Raw genomic sequence first — 17,667 nt, 5'->3', positions numbered from 1 at the left:
TAATATAGTTGCATATTCATTTGCATGTCAGATGCTAACTTTACTTAGAGCCAAGTCATCTACTAAGCAAGCTTTTTCATTCAACAGATGTCTTTTGAAGGTACGTATGTGTAGTGTACCCTGTGCTAGGCCTAAAGTAAGATGCACATACAGAGATGTTTCCAATTCAGTTCGACATATAATGGGTGCATTTTAAACTAGTCACTTTCAAGCATATTTTAAGAGCGCTCCTCTTCTTTTCTCCAAAGGAAGTATTGTCAGATGCCTAAAATTCAGAGAATGAAGGGGCATGGCTTTGAGTTGAGCAGCTGTGGCAGGAGAGAGTCCTGCCTAGTCAGCTTCTCCTCTGTCCTTTTGGTTTCTGAACTGCTTCTGTGAAACTCAAGTATTTCTTGGAATTCAATTTGAAAAACTACTTATCCCACCAGTGCTTCTCAAAACACTAAGCCTCTAACAGTAATTCCAAGTGAGTGGTCTGTGGGGAAAAAAATTTTGTAATCAAGAGATTAAAAAAATTTTTCCCCTAGTTCAGTCCTTCTTGGCATCACAAGGCTCAGTTGTGTAAAGGGTCTGACAAGTCCTGCACTGAAGCAGAGTTCTTGTTTTTGTTTAACTCAGTTTTCCCAAACTTATTTTAACTATATCTTTTGGGCATTTTTATTTTTGTGTTACATAAAGTCTGGTAAATTCCTGTGGCTCCATAAACAGGAAGTATAGATTTGACTATAAAGAGTAGGGTGGCATTTCAATAGGATCCCTTCTCCTGCCCCAGGAAACGGAATAGGGAAAGTTACAGATACAGGAATGTATCCAAAGGCCAAGAGTTTATGTGATTAACAGATTAACATTTAGCCACAATATATGGCTAAGAAAAGTACACTATTTAAAGAAATGTAATTTCCTTTTAATTTCTTCTCCAGAAGAGCTGATAGACCCCTTTTAGAAAGCCAGTTTATAAAGTTGATGTTTAAGGAAAATGAGAATGTTGAGTAGCAAAACCTAAATATTTTCAGCTCTAGAGAAGCATTGATGCAGTCAACACACATGTCCCCTGACAAAAACCACGTTGTGGGCATTGTTCTAGGACCTTTCATTTACATTATCTCCCCTTAATCTTCATAATCCCCATGAGGTAGATATCATTGTCTCCCAGTGTTTGACCTAATGATAGTAAATTGCCCAAAGTCTAGTAGCTGATGCTAGAGTAGCAGCATGTGATATTGGAGTGCCAGTTCTAAGACCAAAGTCAGTTAGAGCCATATACCCAAGTTCTGGACTGAATGGATCTACATTCTCTTTGACCTAAGGGAAAGGTATACTGTTTCCCTACCTGTAAGATGGGCATAGTACAATACACACCTTACCTCAAAAGTGTCAAAAAGTAAAAAATTAAATAATTGTAAAATAATGAGTTGTTAGTTAAACAAAAAAATATATTCCTAGCCCAACAATGAATTATTTTTGATGTGGTGCTTTATTTCACATAACTAGGTTTGCTCATATTTTAAGGAAATTGAACATGCTTTTCTTTTTTTTAATTTGCTATGGTACTTTGTAGCAGACTTCCTAATGAACTTCTAAAAAATTGAATGTTTAGTTACTACAGTCTTACCTTTCTGATAATATAAAATCCAAGAGTTGTTGGGGGGAAAAGCAATTGATCTTGTATTTGTTAAACATCAGTAGATGTTTCAGAACTGCTCCTACCTTCTTATACCAGCTTCATAGACACACAAAGTCTAAGAGTTCAGAAGAATTTGGGAGGTAATTGAGTTCCTACTGTATACAGAAACCCTAACAATATTCCTGACAAATCTTATATAGCTTGTCTAATAGGGGGATGTACTTTATAGTCCAAAGCACAGAGGTTTTGTAATCAGCCTGAAGTGGATTCTCATCCCAGCTTCCCTACCTTAGTAGCCATGTGACCTCAATTAAAGAATTAAATCTCACAATTCAGTTTCCTCATCTGTAAAATATGTATAGTAATAGGACTATTCATTGTGTCAAATAGATACTTAAATGAAACAAAGCATCTAATGCACTGAACACACTGCCTGGTACATTGTGAATGCTAAAAAACGTCTTGGCTATTATTTTTAGTAAGTGCCCAGTGAATATTTATTATTATCTAGCACCAGCTATGAGCAAGTGTGCCTGACGTTTGCATGAATAGAAGTTGTCTTTTTACATGATGATGTAAACTTGATTTTATCAAGTCATAAAGGGGGCAGGGAATAAACTCTTCTGCACTGCAGAGCCACAAACCAGTAAGATTTGAATGCTTTGTTTGTGTTGAGTTTGTATAGGCATTACATTGACTGTGCAGCTGGGAACTGGAAACCTGGGCAGTTGTTCTTCTAAGAAAATGGACTCTTAAGCATTTAGAAGTACTATTAAGTTCAACCTACACAGTTGTAGTTTTTCCATCTCACAATTTCTGTCTGGCAATTATTCCATCTGACAGTTATTGATTGGCCAGTGTTTTTGTGAAAGAAAAAAAATGAAATGAGAGAAATTAATGGAATGAACTTCATAGGTTTTATCCCGGCTATTACTGTTATTTGAAGCAAGTCTACACACTTTTGTGTGACTCATTTATTTCTATATTTCAAGATGAACTAGTGAAGGGAATGCCTCCCTAAATGCAAATTAGCCATATGCATCAGCTTTATGATTGGTGACAGTCATCCAGAGAAGACAGCCCCTCTGGTTTGTTACCCACTGGATGGTTACCTGAGCTGACAGTGGCTTGTGGGTCAGAGAACTGATGTTTCTGGATTGAGAAATGCTTCCTATCATTTTTTTCCAATTTCCCCTGGCAAAGCCAAGCCTGGCAAATGTGTGTTGAGGCTGCGGCTGAGTTTCCTCCCAGGCCCAAGAGGACATTGGCACTCTGTCACAGCCTTCTCTCAGGCAGAACCTGGATTAGCATAAGAATCCCTTTGTGCCCAACTTTTCAGGAAGCCAGTACCAATCAATTGACATTGGCATGACGCATGAAGCTACTTGCCATTTCTGAGTTAAGCCAGTGGAATTGGCATGCCTCTGGTTTCCATGCTTGCAGCTTTCCTTAATGGATTTTATTGTGCATGAACTTTGCATACCTTTGTAATGATATGCCTACACAGTTATATCATCTGTCAACCTGACCTGAAAAGGAGGAGATGCCAAGACCCATAGTGTGCCTCTTATTAGAAAGCTTTTGGCTTCAAGTTTTGACACCTGAGTGACTCTTTATATTCACAACATTATCATAACCTGCCAAATTCTTGTCTCTATAAATCGGCCTTTATTAACAGCTTTTAGGAATTCCAACCACTGTATTCTAGCACCAACTACAGCATGCTCAAAGACTCTGTAATTCTAAAAAGTACACTTAAATCAAATAATGGCCCACTCCACATCTTTTTTTAATACATTAAAGGTACTTTGTATTCAATTGGGTGAGAAATATGTTATCTCCTAAACTCTGCCTTGCATTGTCTAGTGTTCTTCTGCTCTCCGGGATTTAGGTTCTTAGCAACAATGCAGTACTCAGTTGATTTGTTTCTCTTAGATGCATTCTTGAAGCAGTTATACCCACTTGATCCCTTGGTGCCTATTGACATTCTTACCCCTGTCTCATTGGCCTTAGGTTTAACATGCCTCATGATGACAACAATAAATGCAAAGAAGAAGGAGTAAAGAGTCCCCAGCATGTTATGGCTCCAACATTGAACTTCTACACCAACCCCTGGATGTGGTCAAAATGTAGTCGAAAATATATCACTGAATTTTTAGAGTAAGACTTGAACTTTCTTTTAGCACAACACTTCTAGTGCCTGGCCTCTGTGTGGTGAGCTCATTGTGGGAAAGAAAATGTAGAGTCAAGCATTCCTTTGAGTTGTTATTTTTGTTGACATTCTTTGGAGGAGGAAAAAAAAATACTCTCTGACATCTGTGCAGTTCATATCCTCCTCAGAGGTTAGAAGATTACAGACCTATCTAAAGAAAAGTTTGGGAACTTAAAGAGAACATGTAAATGTCACTTCATTCCTAGTGAAGCTATATGAAGTCTGTTCAGATCTTGGAGGAGGGGCCGTGGAAGTGATTACATGGGGAAGGAAAGCCACAAATATTTATGTGCTTCTAACTTTAGTACTTTTGCCTGGGAGAGGGGCCTGGGTAGGGAGATGATCCCAAGGAAGATTTATGTGGGTGGTTTAAAATTACAGCAGACCTCCATGTTGTTGAGTTGAGGGCATTCTGTCTCTTTCTTTCCCTCTTTCTCTCTCTCTTTCTCCCTTTTCCCTTCTTACCTTGTTTTGTTTTTTAAGCTGCTCAAAGATGCAGTTACATCATACAGAATCCTTGTGGTACACATGTATTGCTCTTTTCTTCCAGATGTACGAAAGGCTAAGTGATTGTCCCAAGGTCACTGGGTGTATATTTCTCCAGCCACAGGGAAGAGGGGGCTTTATTAATCAGAACTCCCTGGGTGTGAATTTTCCAGAAGAGGTATTTTTCAAAACAGTCAAAGAACTGGAGGTTTCCTGTTTTTCTCTTTAACTAGATGGTCTAAAGTGTTTGTTGTGGTATAGTTGTTGATTCACTTACTCATCGATTCAGTGAACATTTACTAAATACCTGTTGTTATGGGCAGGCACCATGCATGGATGAGAAAGGCATTATCTTTGCCCCTAAGCAGTTTACAATCTGTTGGAGAAGGTGTCAAAAAATAAACAGATAATTGCCCCAAAATGTGATAAAGGCTATAAGACATACTGTTTTCTACTGACCATGTTGTATGTGTAGCCAGTGGTTCCAGATTCAAGTATACACGAAAAATATAACTTTAGCTTCTGAACACTTAACCTTGGAAGAAAATAACAAAACAAATATAAAAGAAGGAGGACTGTCCTCTCTAGCATTAAAATGGCGAGATGGCCTTCCATTTACCTGGAGCCTTGGCCATCACGTCTCGTCCACTGCTCTTACTGTCTGTGTTTTTCTGTTTCCACAGCACTGGTTACGGCGAGTGTTTGCTCAACGAACCTGAGTCCAGACCCTACCCCTTGCCTCCGCAACTGCCAGGCCTCCTTTACAACGTGAATAAGCAATGTGAATTGATTTTTGGACCAGGTTCTCAGGTGTGCCCTTATATGGTAAGTGTTCAGCAGCCATTTCTGTCCTCATGCATTGATCGTGGACGTCTTTTAATTCATACTTTTCCATTGGATTCTCACTCTAATATAGACCACTCATGGGAAAGTTGAGAATGGTCCATTGACTACTAATGCTAATAGTGATAAGGGTGATGATGGTGATAAACAGCAGTAGTGCTCAGTATTAGGTGGCGCATTACCTGTGCCTTCTTGTTCCACTCTCATGATGACCTGAAGGGGAGATGCTGTATCATTTTCATTCTGCGAGTGGGAAAGGGAGTCTCTGAGAGGACAGGGTTACAGAGCTGGAAATGGCAAAGCTCAGCCCTTTTCTCTCCTTGTTTCCTTTCATTTCTGCTCACTGTTCAGTGACCTTTATGGACTCTAGATTCAGTAAAGGTATTTCATGAGATAAACCTATTTCCCTGTCTGAACTTGTCAAGGCAATGTCCTGTGGCCACCTGAGGCTTATAATCATTTCTAGTGGTAGCTTACCTGCTGGGTGTGTGATATTTTGATGTATATATTATGGACATTTTGGTGATATGATCTAGTGATTTTCAGGATGTAGAAAAGCAAAACTAGGCTTCTATGGGGTACTCCATTCTATACCTTTGGGTGTTTGTTTTACTGGGACAGATTTCAGAGGTAGCATGGTAAATTGAGAACTACACTGACACCGTGGACATAATTAAACATTCTGTGTTTCATTTCTCTGTTACTCATGACAGCAAACATTAGAAGTAATTCACATGCCCAGCAATAGAAAGGTTAATGAAACTAGAATGTCTCCATTTCATGGAGTATTATAAAATAATTGAAGATTAACTACACATGGGAACGTGTTCCTGCTATATAGTTTTAAGTTAAAATAGCAGGATAAATGATTATTTTATTGCATATGTTCTCAAGTGTAAAAGGGGGAAAAAACTATCAGAAAGACTAGGTTATTTTTGTCTTTTTTTTCTATTAAAAAAATATTAGTACCTTTTGAATTTTTCTACTATGAGCATGATTTATTTTAACACTTGGGAAAAATTCTTTAAAAAGGATGCCCTGAAACACAGCTAAATATATATCAACTTGAATAAATAAGAAAATAGTGCGCAGAGGGGGAAAAAAGTAAGTTGCAGGATATATCAGTATATCCTGAAATGCCGGATAGTGTTGTTTTTTTAAAGCTGAAGTGCTGTATGATGTTATTGGTCATAAAAGCAATGGGATGGGAATGTTGAACTGGTGAACAGCACCAGGTCAGCGGGCACCTCTGGGGCAGGGCAAGGGATTGGAATGGGGATGAGCGTCCGGGGCCTTCAGCAGCTGTGCCTGTGGACTCCTCTTTGCTCAGGTGGGTGGTGGGTGAACGGATATCCATTGTGATACTGTTTGTACTGTTTCTATGCCTGAAATATTTCACAATACATTGTCCCTTCTTTTCTTTAAGAGACCCTAAAGGCCCTAGAAAAGAGTCATAATGTGATCATGACAATATATGGCTTCATAAGGGAAAAAAAACACTAGTTTTGGCATGAAGTCAAACCTAAATTCAAGTCACAGCTAATCACAGCATAATTAAAATCATGCTCTCCCATCACAGCTCATCCCAAGCCTGCCTCAGATGACACAGCCGCAGTGCAATATGGCACATGCTTCTCAGTTTCTGGGAGCCTCCATCGCCTCATCCGTGACTGGGGAGGTGTTACTGAGGACCACATGGCCCCGTGAATGTTTCTGATGCCTAGCAGTTCCCCTTTTACACTACCTTAGGTCCTTCCAGGCATAGGAAAGGGTCTCATGGGTTACTCTCTATATTGATTGGATTTTTTTATCACTTACCATACCAAGAAAAAAAATCCCTTTCCAACTTACAGTATATCATTGGCAAAGTGTTAGTTGAAAGCAGTCTTTGCCTTGTTTGATATCATTTAATCATATTGTCACTGAATTTTTCATTCAACTGAATTGAGCAGATGCAGTGTAGACGGCTCTGGTGCAATAACGTGGATGGAGCGCACAAAGGCTGCCGGACTCAGCACACGCCCTGGGCTGATGGGACAGAGTGTGAGCCCGGAAAGGCAAGTAATGCCCCGCTCTGTCCTTCTGTCTTGGGGAAGAAGTGGGCACGGTCTGGGTTGTAGGTTCAGTCGCCTTTGTTTAGAATATAAGCTAATGCCATAAGTTTTAGCATGGATAAGACTTTTTTGAGGCAGGAGGTTCAACTCTATTACTGAAAACTGTGAAAACTTACATTGGAGCACAACACTGATATGAGAGACACAGCTATCATTACTGCTTCAATTTCATAGTTTTCCTTGTTTTAACATTTCTGAAATCCCTATATTCTTTTCAGCTTATTAATCCATTTTGAGGTATCATTTCTTTTTCTTCTCTCTTTTGAGGGTGGCTGTGGGAGGCAGTTATCAAGTTGAAGGAGCATCTTAAAAATGAAGGAAATACAGAAATATAGTAACTAAACAGCATTCGCTACCTAATCTGTGTTGGTCCTTTTAAGGAACTGCGATGTCACTTGGATTTATCCAAATCCAAATTCTGAGTTGGTTGTAATGGTTCCCACTTATTTGTTAATAACCAAATAAAATCTGCTGCTTGGACAGCCCAGTGGTAACAATGTCCCATGTACCTAAGAGTGTGGCATGCAACCTTGGGCACCTAGTGTCCATCTGCAAAAGGTCATATGTTAATGATACATCATTATCGTCATCATCCATAAAATTTGGTTACAAACAGTCTTAGGTATAAACCTGGTATTTTTTAATCCATATTGAAAATGGTATTCTGTCCCATACAGTGATATAATCTCTGGGCTATATTCCAAGTCTCTTGTCATCTGTACACACACACACACACACACACTTCCTTTCTTCTCTCTTTTTCCCATTGTCCACTTGACTCACTTTTAATATTCTCATCTCATTTCATTTTCTTCCACCTTACTTTATGGAAACAATAACACACAGAATGTGTCTATGGAAGGGGTCCTCAGAGATGACGGGATTTAACTCTCCCTTCCCTGAGTTTATAGATGGGGAACACAGAGAAGTGACTTACCCAGTGTCACTCAGCTCAATCAAGGCAGAGCCTTCCTGCCCCACCCCTCCCCACCCTAATTCCCTCCTTTGCTTTGTCTGAAGGGGTCTAAGGGTCTACTGGAATGTCTGTAACCCCAACTCACCTAGCTCCTTTGGTTTCCAATGGCCAAACAGGAGTTGCTTCACTCCTACCTCAGGGTGGTTATAACGTTGCAGGAACTAGAGGGTATGCAAGTTATTTTAAAACAATCAAATTCAATACAAAAATTAAAAATTTTCAATGAAAATAATTTTATGTGTGACTTGGTGACTAAGTCAGTTCATATTCTTGTTTCTCGATGGCAAGGACTTCAGCAATTGAAAATACAGCTTTCTTTAATAACAACCTAACCAAAACTATATATAGATATAGGCTTAAGAGCTTCCACAACTTTCACTAGCTTAAAAAGAAATATACCTGCTTGGTCAGAGTGAATCTTTGACTTTTTGTGGGACATGTAACTCAGTGTGTTGATAACCGGAAGATCAATGGCGGCCATTAAGAATTCACTCATTCTTACAAAAGGAAGATACGGCCTTTGAGTCCTTCTAAACATGGCTGTTGATGGGAGATCACGGTAGACATGATACCTGCTTGATGACCACGTTAGTTGACTTGAGTTAGAATCAACCAACTATATTACTTAAATTGAATCTGTTTGATCTCAGAAAAATCACTGGTAACCTCAATTATATATGTTGTGATTCTTGGTCAAGTTGATACACATACCTAGTATGTTTATTTATGACACATGTTATCTCTAGAAAAACCACAGCAAAGAAGAATTCTCAATAATATGATAAAGTGAATTATGTTCAGTGAAATCCTCATGAACAGGCTGCCCAGCTCAGTGCAGTATTACGGTACCCCAGTCAGTCCCGGCACACAGAAGAAGGGCTTTGGAGGATGTGTTGTGACTTCTTCACCTCTTCTGTTTTCGTAACAGAAGTAGGTGATAAGGGATTGCAGGGTAATCCTACACCTCAGGGATGGGAGAATTTGGGAGATCTTTCAGAAGAGTCTTTCCAAGTATGCTTGGGTTGAGCAAGAACAAGAGACTTCAAGGCATTCCAGAGCGCAGGCTCCGAGGAACACTTTCAGAAAAGGAACTATGCAGAGAAAATGATAGGTACATTTTTGGTTGTGTTTTAGAAAAGTGGCCAAGTCTAGCTGCCTTTATTAAAGATGTGGGTATGTGAGTGTTTATTCCCCTGAAGAGTAGTTATGCATTTTACAAATGCCAAAGATGGTGGATATGTTGGCCTAGAAATTCTTTATTTTTTTTGTTGTTGTTGTTCTGTTTTGTTTTCATAGATTTGGCAGTAAAACCATATGCCTTTTTTCTAGCAAATTCTGACTCCCTTTGCTATATAGGGTAATTTTGTTTCTTTCTCTTCATTCTGCCCTTCTCCCTCAGCAGTATCTGTCTTGGGCTGCTGACACAGTGTTATCAATGAGTCTGTAATGTCTATTTTCTCCATTCTTTGGTTAAGTCCATTAACACTTTCATTTTTACCCTGTTTGTGACTTGGAGGTTTTAAACTTTTTTGTTTTAAGCCTCCTTGAGAAAAAATTGACCTCCAAGTCCTTTTTCCAACCTTTTAAAAAAGATGCATTTAGGTAAAATATCATCTAAATTGTTCTGGCCACTCTTAGGAAAGGCCACTATGTTTTGGTTCAGGTATCACCAGCCACGTAATGCTCTGTTATGATGTAATGCCTATTGCAGTATGTAATTATTGTTAATCAAATTTGCCTGGTAAAATAGATTCTTTTTGCCAAATGGACCTGATTTCCAGCCTCTTGTCATCGCAAGGCACCTCTCATATTCTTCCAAGTTTCTTCCTCTCCTTTGAATATCCATCAGTGGTCATATCAGTAAAGAGTATTTAACTTTCAGGACAGATTTTAGTAAGAAGTATGGAGAAATATAAAAATTTCTCCTTACTTTGTAGGGTTTATAAAATATGTTTCTGGCAGCAAGATTTGAATGCTGAATATAGGTATCAGCTAACCTCAATTATATATTAATTAGGGCTGTTGTTTAGATTAGCCCCAAATATAGCAGTATAAGCAAATTTGGGGTTTTTTTGATACAAAAAGCTAGTCCAAATCTAGGCAGGTTAAGGAACTGTTGTGGCAGCTCCATAAAACCATCAACCCAGGCTCTTAATTTCGCTCTGTTCCACTATCATATGCAAAAAGTCTTCATCCTCAAGGTCACAAAATTGCTACTGTAGCTCTAGCCATCAAGCCAGAGTTCCAGGTAGAATGAAACCAAAGGGGCAGGAGAACCTTCCCAGGAATCTTACCCAGTACTTTTGACATCTTTTTGACCACTCTTATATGTATAAGAATCTGGGGAAATGTAGATTCTGTTACCAGGGATGAAGAAGAGAATGGGTATTGCTGTAGACAACTTGGAGTCACTTGTTTTAAATTTCAGTTTTTATTTAAATGTCAAAAGTTGTCCCTTTTGTCCAAAATTGAGAGGTAGCATGTGTCATAGTTAAGAATGTACTCTTGAGTCAAATTAGGGTTCAGTCTCAGTTCTGCCCCTTCCAGATGTTTGCCGTCAACCACTCTGTGCCTACATTTTCTTTCCTACAGAAATGGAAATGACGATAATACCTACTTTATAGCCTGCTGTGAGGATTTAGTTAATATATGTTTATGTTATATATTATATTTAATATTTTGTTTTAAATTTATACATATTTAAATATATATAATTTATACATATATATGAATATAAATATTCATGTATACAAATACTCATGAATTATAAAAACATACATTGTTTTTATATATTTACATATATATATGTTTTATGTATATATATGTATATATATATAATGCTTAGAATAGTGCCTGAGAAATAGTAAGTGCTATGTAAATGTTTGCCATTATTATTACTAACTTTAAGCCCTACACCCTATGTGCTCACCTGCGCTTTAGATACAGTGTCTTATGTTATACTCAAGATAGCTTTGGCTGGTTGGTCTCCATTTTTCAGCTGTGAAAGCAGAGCTAGGTTAGGTGACTCGTCCAAGGTCACAGAATTGGTTTTTGGAAGAACCATTAATTTGCCTGCTAAACTTTGTCCCTCTAAGGCCTATACTGCCCAGTATGGGCCACACTAGCCACACATGACCAGTGAGAACTTGACATGTAATCCTGCAGGAGGTGTGCTTATGTGAAAATACACACTAGGTGTTGAAGACCTAGTACAAAAAAGTACGAAAACTTATCATTGTATGTTGATTACATATAGAGATAGTGTTTTAGATATTTTGAGCTAAAGATTAAAATTAATTTCAGTTTTTTCTTTTCATTTGTTTTAGTGTGGTTTCTAGGAATTTAAAAAAAAATTGAGTATGTGGCTCACATTTCATTCTTATGGGATAGTGGCACTCTAGATCATGTGTTTCTCCCTTGTACTTTCATGTGCATATGTTCCAAGAAATGTTCAAGACTGCCATAAAAACAAACATAAAATGAGTTCAGGGAGTGATGTGGTCACCTCTTCCTCTGCCCACATTTTTTGGGTTTGGGTACAGAAACTTTTGAGCCTCAGGCAAACAGCTCAGGGCAGGGAATATATCCTCAGATATTCTCAGAGGATAATTACAAGGGGAAGTAGCTGGCAGAATAGAGAAAGCTTAATTGCACTTTTTAAATCATTGTTCATCAAGCTTTTCATGGGGCTGGCCATTCAAACAGGGACCTTCCCCTGCCTCTTGTCCACTTTCCCTACACACGCCCCCAGCCCCCTGGTCTCATGGCCCTGCACCTCTCCCTTCCGTGCCTGAGTTCTCCCTGCAGATAAATCACTCAGAGGCCTAAGTGAGCCACGGGGCATCACCCTCCTGCTGCCACTGTCGCCAGTCTTCCTTTGTCCACTGCTCAGTGACCTCAGCTTTGTGGCAGGGCCTCACACCCCAACAATGGAAGAGGGTCAAAGTGGGCTTCTTGAATCTCTTGTCCTGCTGAGGAGTTTTATTTCGTTTTGTTTTATTTTAAACATCATGGCTTTCTTCCTGCTCCAGGCTAGAGAATCTAAAACCGTTCATGACAAAAAAGCAATAAAGTTTAGGGCTTTCTGTAATGTGTCCATTTTGCATTAGCCTCATCCTGTGTGCTTTGGTGGGGTGAATTTATAGGAATCATGTAACTCGGTTTTTTTCCTCTCCTATTTAATTTAATTAAAATTGCATTTTCAAATCTGTGGGGGACAATAAAGCATTATAATTTTACCCAGCTCACAACATTCTAGGCCTTGTTAATGGAAATTCAGTATGCAAAGCAAGTAACTAATTTGGGGCCTGTCTACAACCACGGTGCCCAACTCCAGTCCTCATTTTTCCAAGGAGACTAATTGAGGACTTTGAAGCTGGCCATTGGAGTCACCCGACAGTCTAGAGCCAACCACTCACTGGGTAGCTTTATTCAAACATGCTGTAAATGAACACACAGCCTAAAGTCAGTTAAGTATGAGGTCAAAGTCCCTACAGCTTCGATTATTCATATAGCTGATGATACTACAGCATTTCCCAACAGCAGGTTGAAGAAAATGGAAATGTGTATTTAAGAGGACGGTGGGTCCTGCATTGTCTCACGCACCGAGCGCTCCCTCACTGTTCCCCTTATTAAATACAGCACTGCAAGTTTGGATTTTGTGTTCCCAAAGAAATGGAGGTCCCCGTGACTGATGGATCCTGGGGAAGTTGGAGCCATTTTGGAACCTGTTCAAGAACGTGTGGAGGGGGCATCAGAACAGCTGTTCGAGAGTGCAACAGGCCCGAGTAAGTCCTAGAACTCATTACTGTCCTACTGGGTAGCAGGGGAGAAGACTTCCTAGAGGGAATAATTCAGCTGGAGGCAGATGAAGAGATTTTTCCAAGTTAGAGGGTAGGGTTGCCTACCTGATGGCATCTATGCAACATGTTTATCCCCTGGCACCTCCCCTCTGTGTTACCATTTTGCTCCAAGATCCTTTTTCGTTAAAAGTTTTGCCTACCAAACAATAGATGCTATTGTGTCGGTTAGCCTACTTAACAATTTTGAGTGACCCCTGTGCCTGGGATGCTGTGCTAATAAAGTGAACAGATCGTTTTTCACAAGGAAAACAAGAGAAATTGGCACATCTCCATCCAGGTTGCAGCTAAATGTCGGTGAATGCTGAAAGGGACACACAGACCCCCGAGGTGGCATCAGCAGACCCTAAGGGACCTGGAGCTCCAAGGCAGGAATTCATTTTTGAATCAATCTAGTTGTTTTACAGGTGAGACCCCTGAGGTCCACACCCCACAACCTGATGGTTTGTAGATTGAGTGTCAGTCCTGCTTTTCAGGATGATTCTCATTATGTGGCCATGGCTGTTTCTACCACCCTGACCTTCTTAGGACTTACCTGTTCAAATACAGTCAAAAGGTCTTTTTCCCAGCATCTATCAGAATAAATATGTTCTTAGGAGAGGCTGTTTATAAGTAGATTTAAAAAATCACTGTCTTCAATTACAAGGAATGACATCCAGTTTTATGTGGATCTAAGATGTATCAAGTTTAAGGAATAGAAAATAATACATGGCATTATTGACATTGAACCTAGATAGGCTGGGGTCCCAAGAAGTCTTCACATGATAGGGCTAGTTTTTAGATATATAAACCAACAATCATTTTGAAGAACCAGCTGCTTTGGGGTTATGTAAAATGATTTTGCCAGCAATGCTCAGTTATTTTTAATAGCTCATATTAGGAATAGAGACTGAATTGTAGAAGAAGCAAGCAGGTCAAGTAGAAAATGAGCTGGAGTGACCCAGGGTGGTTGCACTGCAGAGGGCGGGAAGCCCAGTGCGGGGCGCTACTCCAGTCTGCTGGTTGTTCCCAGGCAGGAAAAGGGCCCATGCTTGACAAAGCTTCCAAATATTTTAAAAGAAAGATCTGAATTGTGTGCACCAAAAAGAATGTAATTCAGGCCACTGCTGTAAGGCCTGGTCTAAATAAATACTCTGTAGTACAAAATGGTCGGTTCACTTCAGTTCACAATCCTGCATTTATTTCATATCCACTAAATAATCACCTCTATAAAGACAACTAAAGACCTGTAAGACATAGCCTCGGGTTATAAATCTAACACCATAGCTATGGACATAAACATTAGATTTTGTGTAGAGTCTATATTTTATACTTTTAAATAATGGTATAAATGTAGTACATTCTTTCAAAAAATTCAGACACAAAACTATCCAACCTAAAAAAACTGTCATTATTCATATCCACCACATACTCTCCACAGGAAATAACTAGTAGAAACCTGTGTGCTGTGTATCATTTTGGACTTTAAAAAAGATTGCCCAGGTGAAATAAGCATCATATACTATAAAATAAGTATCATGCTATGTGTAGTATTCCGCAACCTGCTTTTGAAAATCAATTATATATCCTAGCTCTTTGTATTGTTGAAGCCTTCAAAGAAAACATTTTACACTAAGAGTAAACATGATCATCTTTTAAAAAATTAAAACTTACTTGGTGGCTACATTGAACCAAATTATTATTTATAGTAAGCTTTTATTATAAGCTAATGGATATTGCAAACAGTAGGCATTTTTAAAATTTTTATTCAAGAATATTCCATTGAAAAGAAATGTTTGGACTTTTCTTTCTTTCTCTTTTTTTTTTAAGTCTTAGAGCAATTCTAGAAGTAATCACTCCATAACTGGAGTGGGCCAGACAAAGAAAATCACCCAGTATAAAGATCTCAGCAGGAAAGTATCTTGAGCTTCAAAGTAAAGCAAAGATCCTCCCAGTGAGAAGTTAGGACTGATCATTAAAGACTTCAGTCATAGTCTTGTCCTTTCTGTTTGCTTTGAGAGGTTTTAAAATGGTGCAGTCCACCTAGTGGAGTGTCAATACTGACATCATTTCATTAAAACCCTTCCAATTATGTGCACTTTGGGATGTGCCTGTGAATTGAGGGAGGAGTCTGCCTCTGAAAAGTGAAGTTACAGTGGCACTGGAGAATTAATTTGACAAGAGAAAGGAACACAGAAAAGGGAAAATCTGACCCAAACCTCAGTTTAACAGCTTGTTCAAAGAAATTTGCAGAGCAGGTGACTCAGTGTGTAGAATGCAGATGTGGTTACTGTCATGATTCTCAGGGAGTTTGAGGGGAACAGTCCCCCTCACTGGTAACATGCCTTTTCTCAGTTTGAGAAGCCCTTCAAGTATCATGTAGAGCTCCATTTTTAGAATCCAGTGTATGTCTCTGTTAAGAACACTGGATTGTCTTTATTTTTTTCGCAGTATTCATGCAATTCTAGAATGTCTTTGTTTAGCATCCAGATATATTATGCTTTATTTTTAGGGGTTTTTTTTCCCTGAGAGCATAAAAGCTAAACCAGAGAAGTAGCTTTGCCATACATATGGGGTTATGATGTACTCAGTGAGCAAACTGTAGAAACCAGATGCTTTCTGATTTGGGTCAAAAAGTTTTTGGTCTCAACTGATAATGTAGTGCTTACAAGTTTGACCTCATGAGAATGGTGCCCTAATCTTTTCTTTAAATGCTTTATTTTTAATCCCATTTTTGACTCATGCTCCACAGAAAAGATGAGCATATGTTCTAGTGTGTAAGGCCAATCCCAATTAACATCTGTTGTCCTGGAGAAGTTATTAACAGCTCCCCTTTACATTCTATGTCCTTGATTGGATAGCTTATTATATGGTTACCCGATCTGTAAAAAACATGCAATAGAGTAAACATTTAAATCAGAACCACCAAAAACAAAACCAGCGCTGGAACTACAAGGTGCCTTCTCAGGCCACTGGGCACTATACTTGTTACTTTATGCTCTAAATCTGGCTCTGAGCTTCCTGGTGCCTGAACAAAATAGTCTGTAGAACTCTTCGGCCCATCAAAATAAAAAGTCACTCCAGTTCTTCAGGAAAGGGGAAGCATTTCCCTCTTCCAGTGCTTCTATTTTGCTTCTAAATTAGGAGATAGATTAAATTTAAAAAATAATATTAAAGTCATACATTTGAAAAAAAGACAAGATTGTGAGCTAGACATTTCTCAGGCTTTCACCACAGTCATGAAATCTTACAGAAAAGAAACAGACATATATCAGCTTCACCTAAGAAAACCAATCTCTCATTTAGCTATAAAGAATTACAGCAGTTTTTTGAGGTGCTGAATTGGGTGGACCTATCTTAAAATATCAAGAATTACTGTAGGAGAGCCATTAACTAATGAATGAATAAAGGTTATATCATCCCATACACTGCCCGCTTTGGAAGGATCAGTAAAGATCACTAGTACAGCTCCCTGGCCCATCCCATCTAATCCTTGCATAGTCGTTCACTATTCTCTGCAGTTGGCCGTTTAGACCCCTTCTTAAAACCCTCCAAGTATGGGAAACTCACTACCTTCTGGGGCTGCCTGTTGCATCAGTAGAAATTTTCTTATGCTAACCCTAATCTGTCTGCTGTGATTCATTGTAAGTAAACATAGGAGTCAAGATTTCTGTTCAAGCACATTTGCAGACCAGAGTTTAACTTTCCTTGAGGGCAGAATGCATCTGTAATGATATTTGCAAAAATTCCTTTATAGCCTTAGCCACGCAGTATCCCCAGTTTTCTTTGTAGGTATTAGTAGGCATGGTTGTGTGCTTGAGAGGAAGATTCAGCTTGACTGTGCTGAACAAAGTTACTTTCATAATAATTAACCTAGCAATTTCCCTAAGCCCTTTCCATCCCTATTGGACACACAGTATATTTAAAGTATCTTAATAGTTGGAACATGTGGTTAATATTAGTTTTGATGCTGCATTTCCTATAATTTTCATTATTTACCTACATGGAAAAAAATACTCCTATCCAGCTAAATTATTAAATTATAGCATGAATTTTTTCCATGCTGAAAGGTCTGTTCAGTTAGCTAAAGCCTTCCCCATTACATGGTAAATGCAAATCAGGGAGAGATTACATTGTCTAGGATATAAGAAAAGCCATATATTTCAAATGAGCAAATTTATGTTAATTAATCAATACAATCTGCCTTTACATAGAAAGTAAATTAAGTCACGGAATGAGTATTCATATGGAAACAGTTGTGTTTCAAGAGATGCAGCAGAGAAGAGAGGCGAGATGGTGGCTTTGGGTCAGGGAGACCCGGGTTGGTCTCTCAGCCAGCTCTTCTTGCTTGGTGGGCATGTGGCCTTGCCAGGTTATGTAACGTTTCTGAACCCAGTTCAAACGAGGGTTCACAAACAGGGATGCCACTATCTACCTCACCACATGGCCATGCCAACTAATGGAAAGTCGCGTGGTGATTTGTACACAAGAATGGCTCTGGGGTCCATAAACCTTCACTGTAGGGGAATATTTTTCTCTAAAATAGTCAATAGATATTTTGGACTTTGTGGATC

The 17,667-nt window shown here is 38.9% G+C and overlaps 1 protein-coding gene across 9 annotated transcripts in view; it reads left to right on the top strand.

Moving 5' to 3' along the window:
- Positions 1-17,667, top strand: part of ADAMTS9 (ADAM metallopeptidase with thrombospondin type 1 motif 9) — a 157,176-nt gene that overhangs the window by 32,014 nt on the left and 107,495 nt on the right. For all 9 annotated transcript variants that reach the window (XM_073230841.1, XM_017666472.3, XM_073230840.1 and 6 more), the window contains 4 exons: positions 3,638-3,784; positions 5,006-5,147; positions 7,118-7,222; positions 12,897-13,042. In XM_073230841.1, the coding sequence (XP_073086942.1) occupies positions 3,638-3,784; positions 5,006-5,147; positions 7,118-7,222; positions 12,897-13,042 (540 nt within the window). The remainder of the gene's footprint in view (positions 1-3,637; positions 3,785-5,005; positions 5,148-7,117; positions 7,223-12,896; positions 13,043-17,667) is intronic.

Source organism: Manis javanica, chromosome 3 (assembly GCF_040802235.1).
Source record: "Manis javanica isolate MJ-LG chromosome 3, MJ_LKY, whole genome shotgun sequence".
NCBI classification, from domain to species: domain Eukaryota; kingdom Metazoa; phylum Chordata; class Mammalia; order Pholidota; family Manidae; genus Manis; species Manis javanica.
Note: the sequence above shows the minus strand (reverse complement) of the source record. Positions and strands in the feature narration are given on the sequence as shown.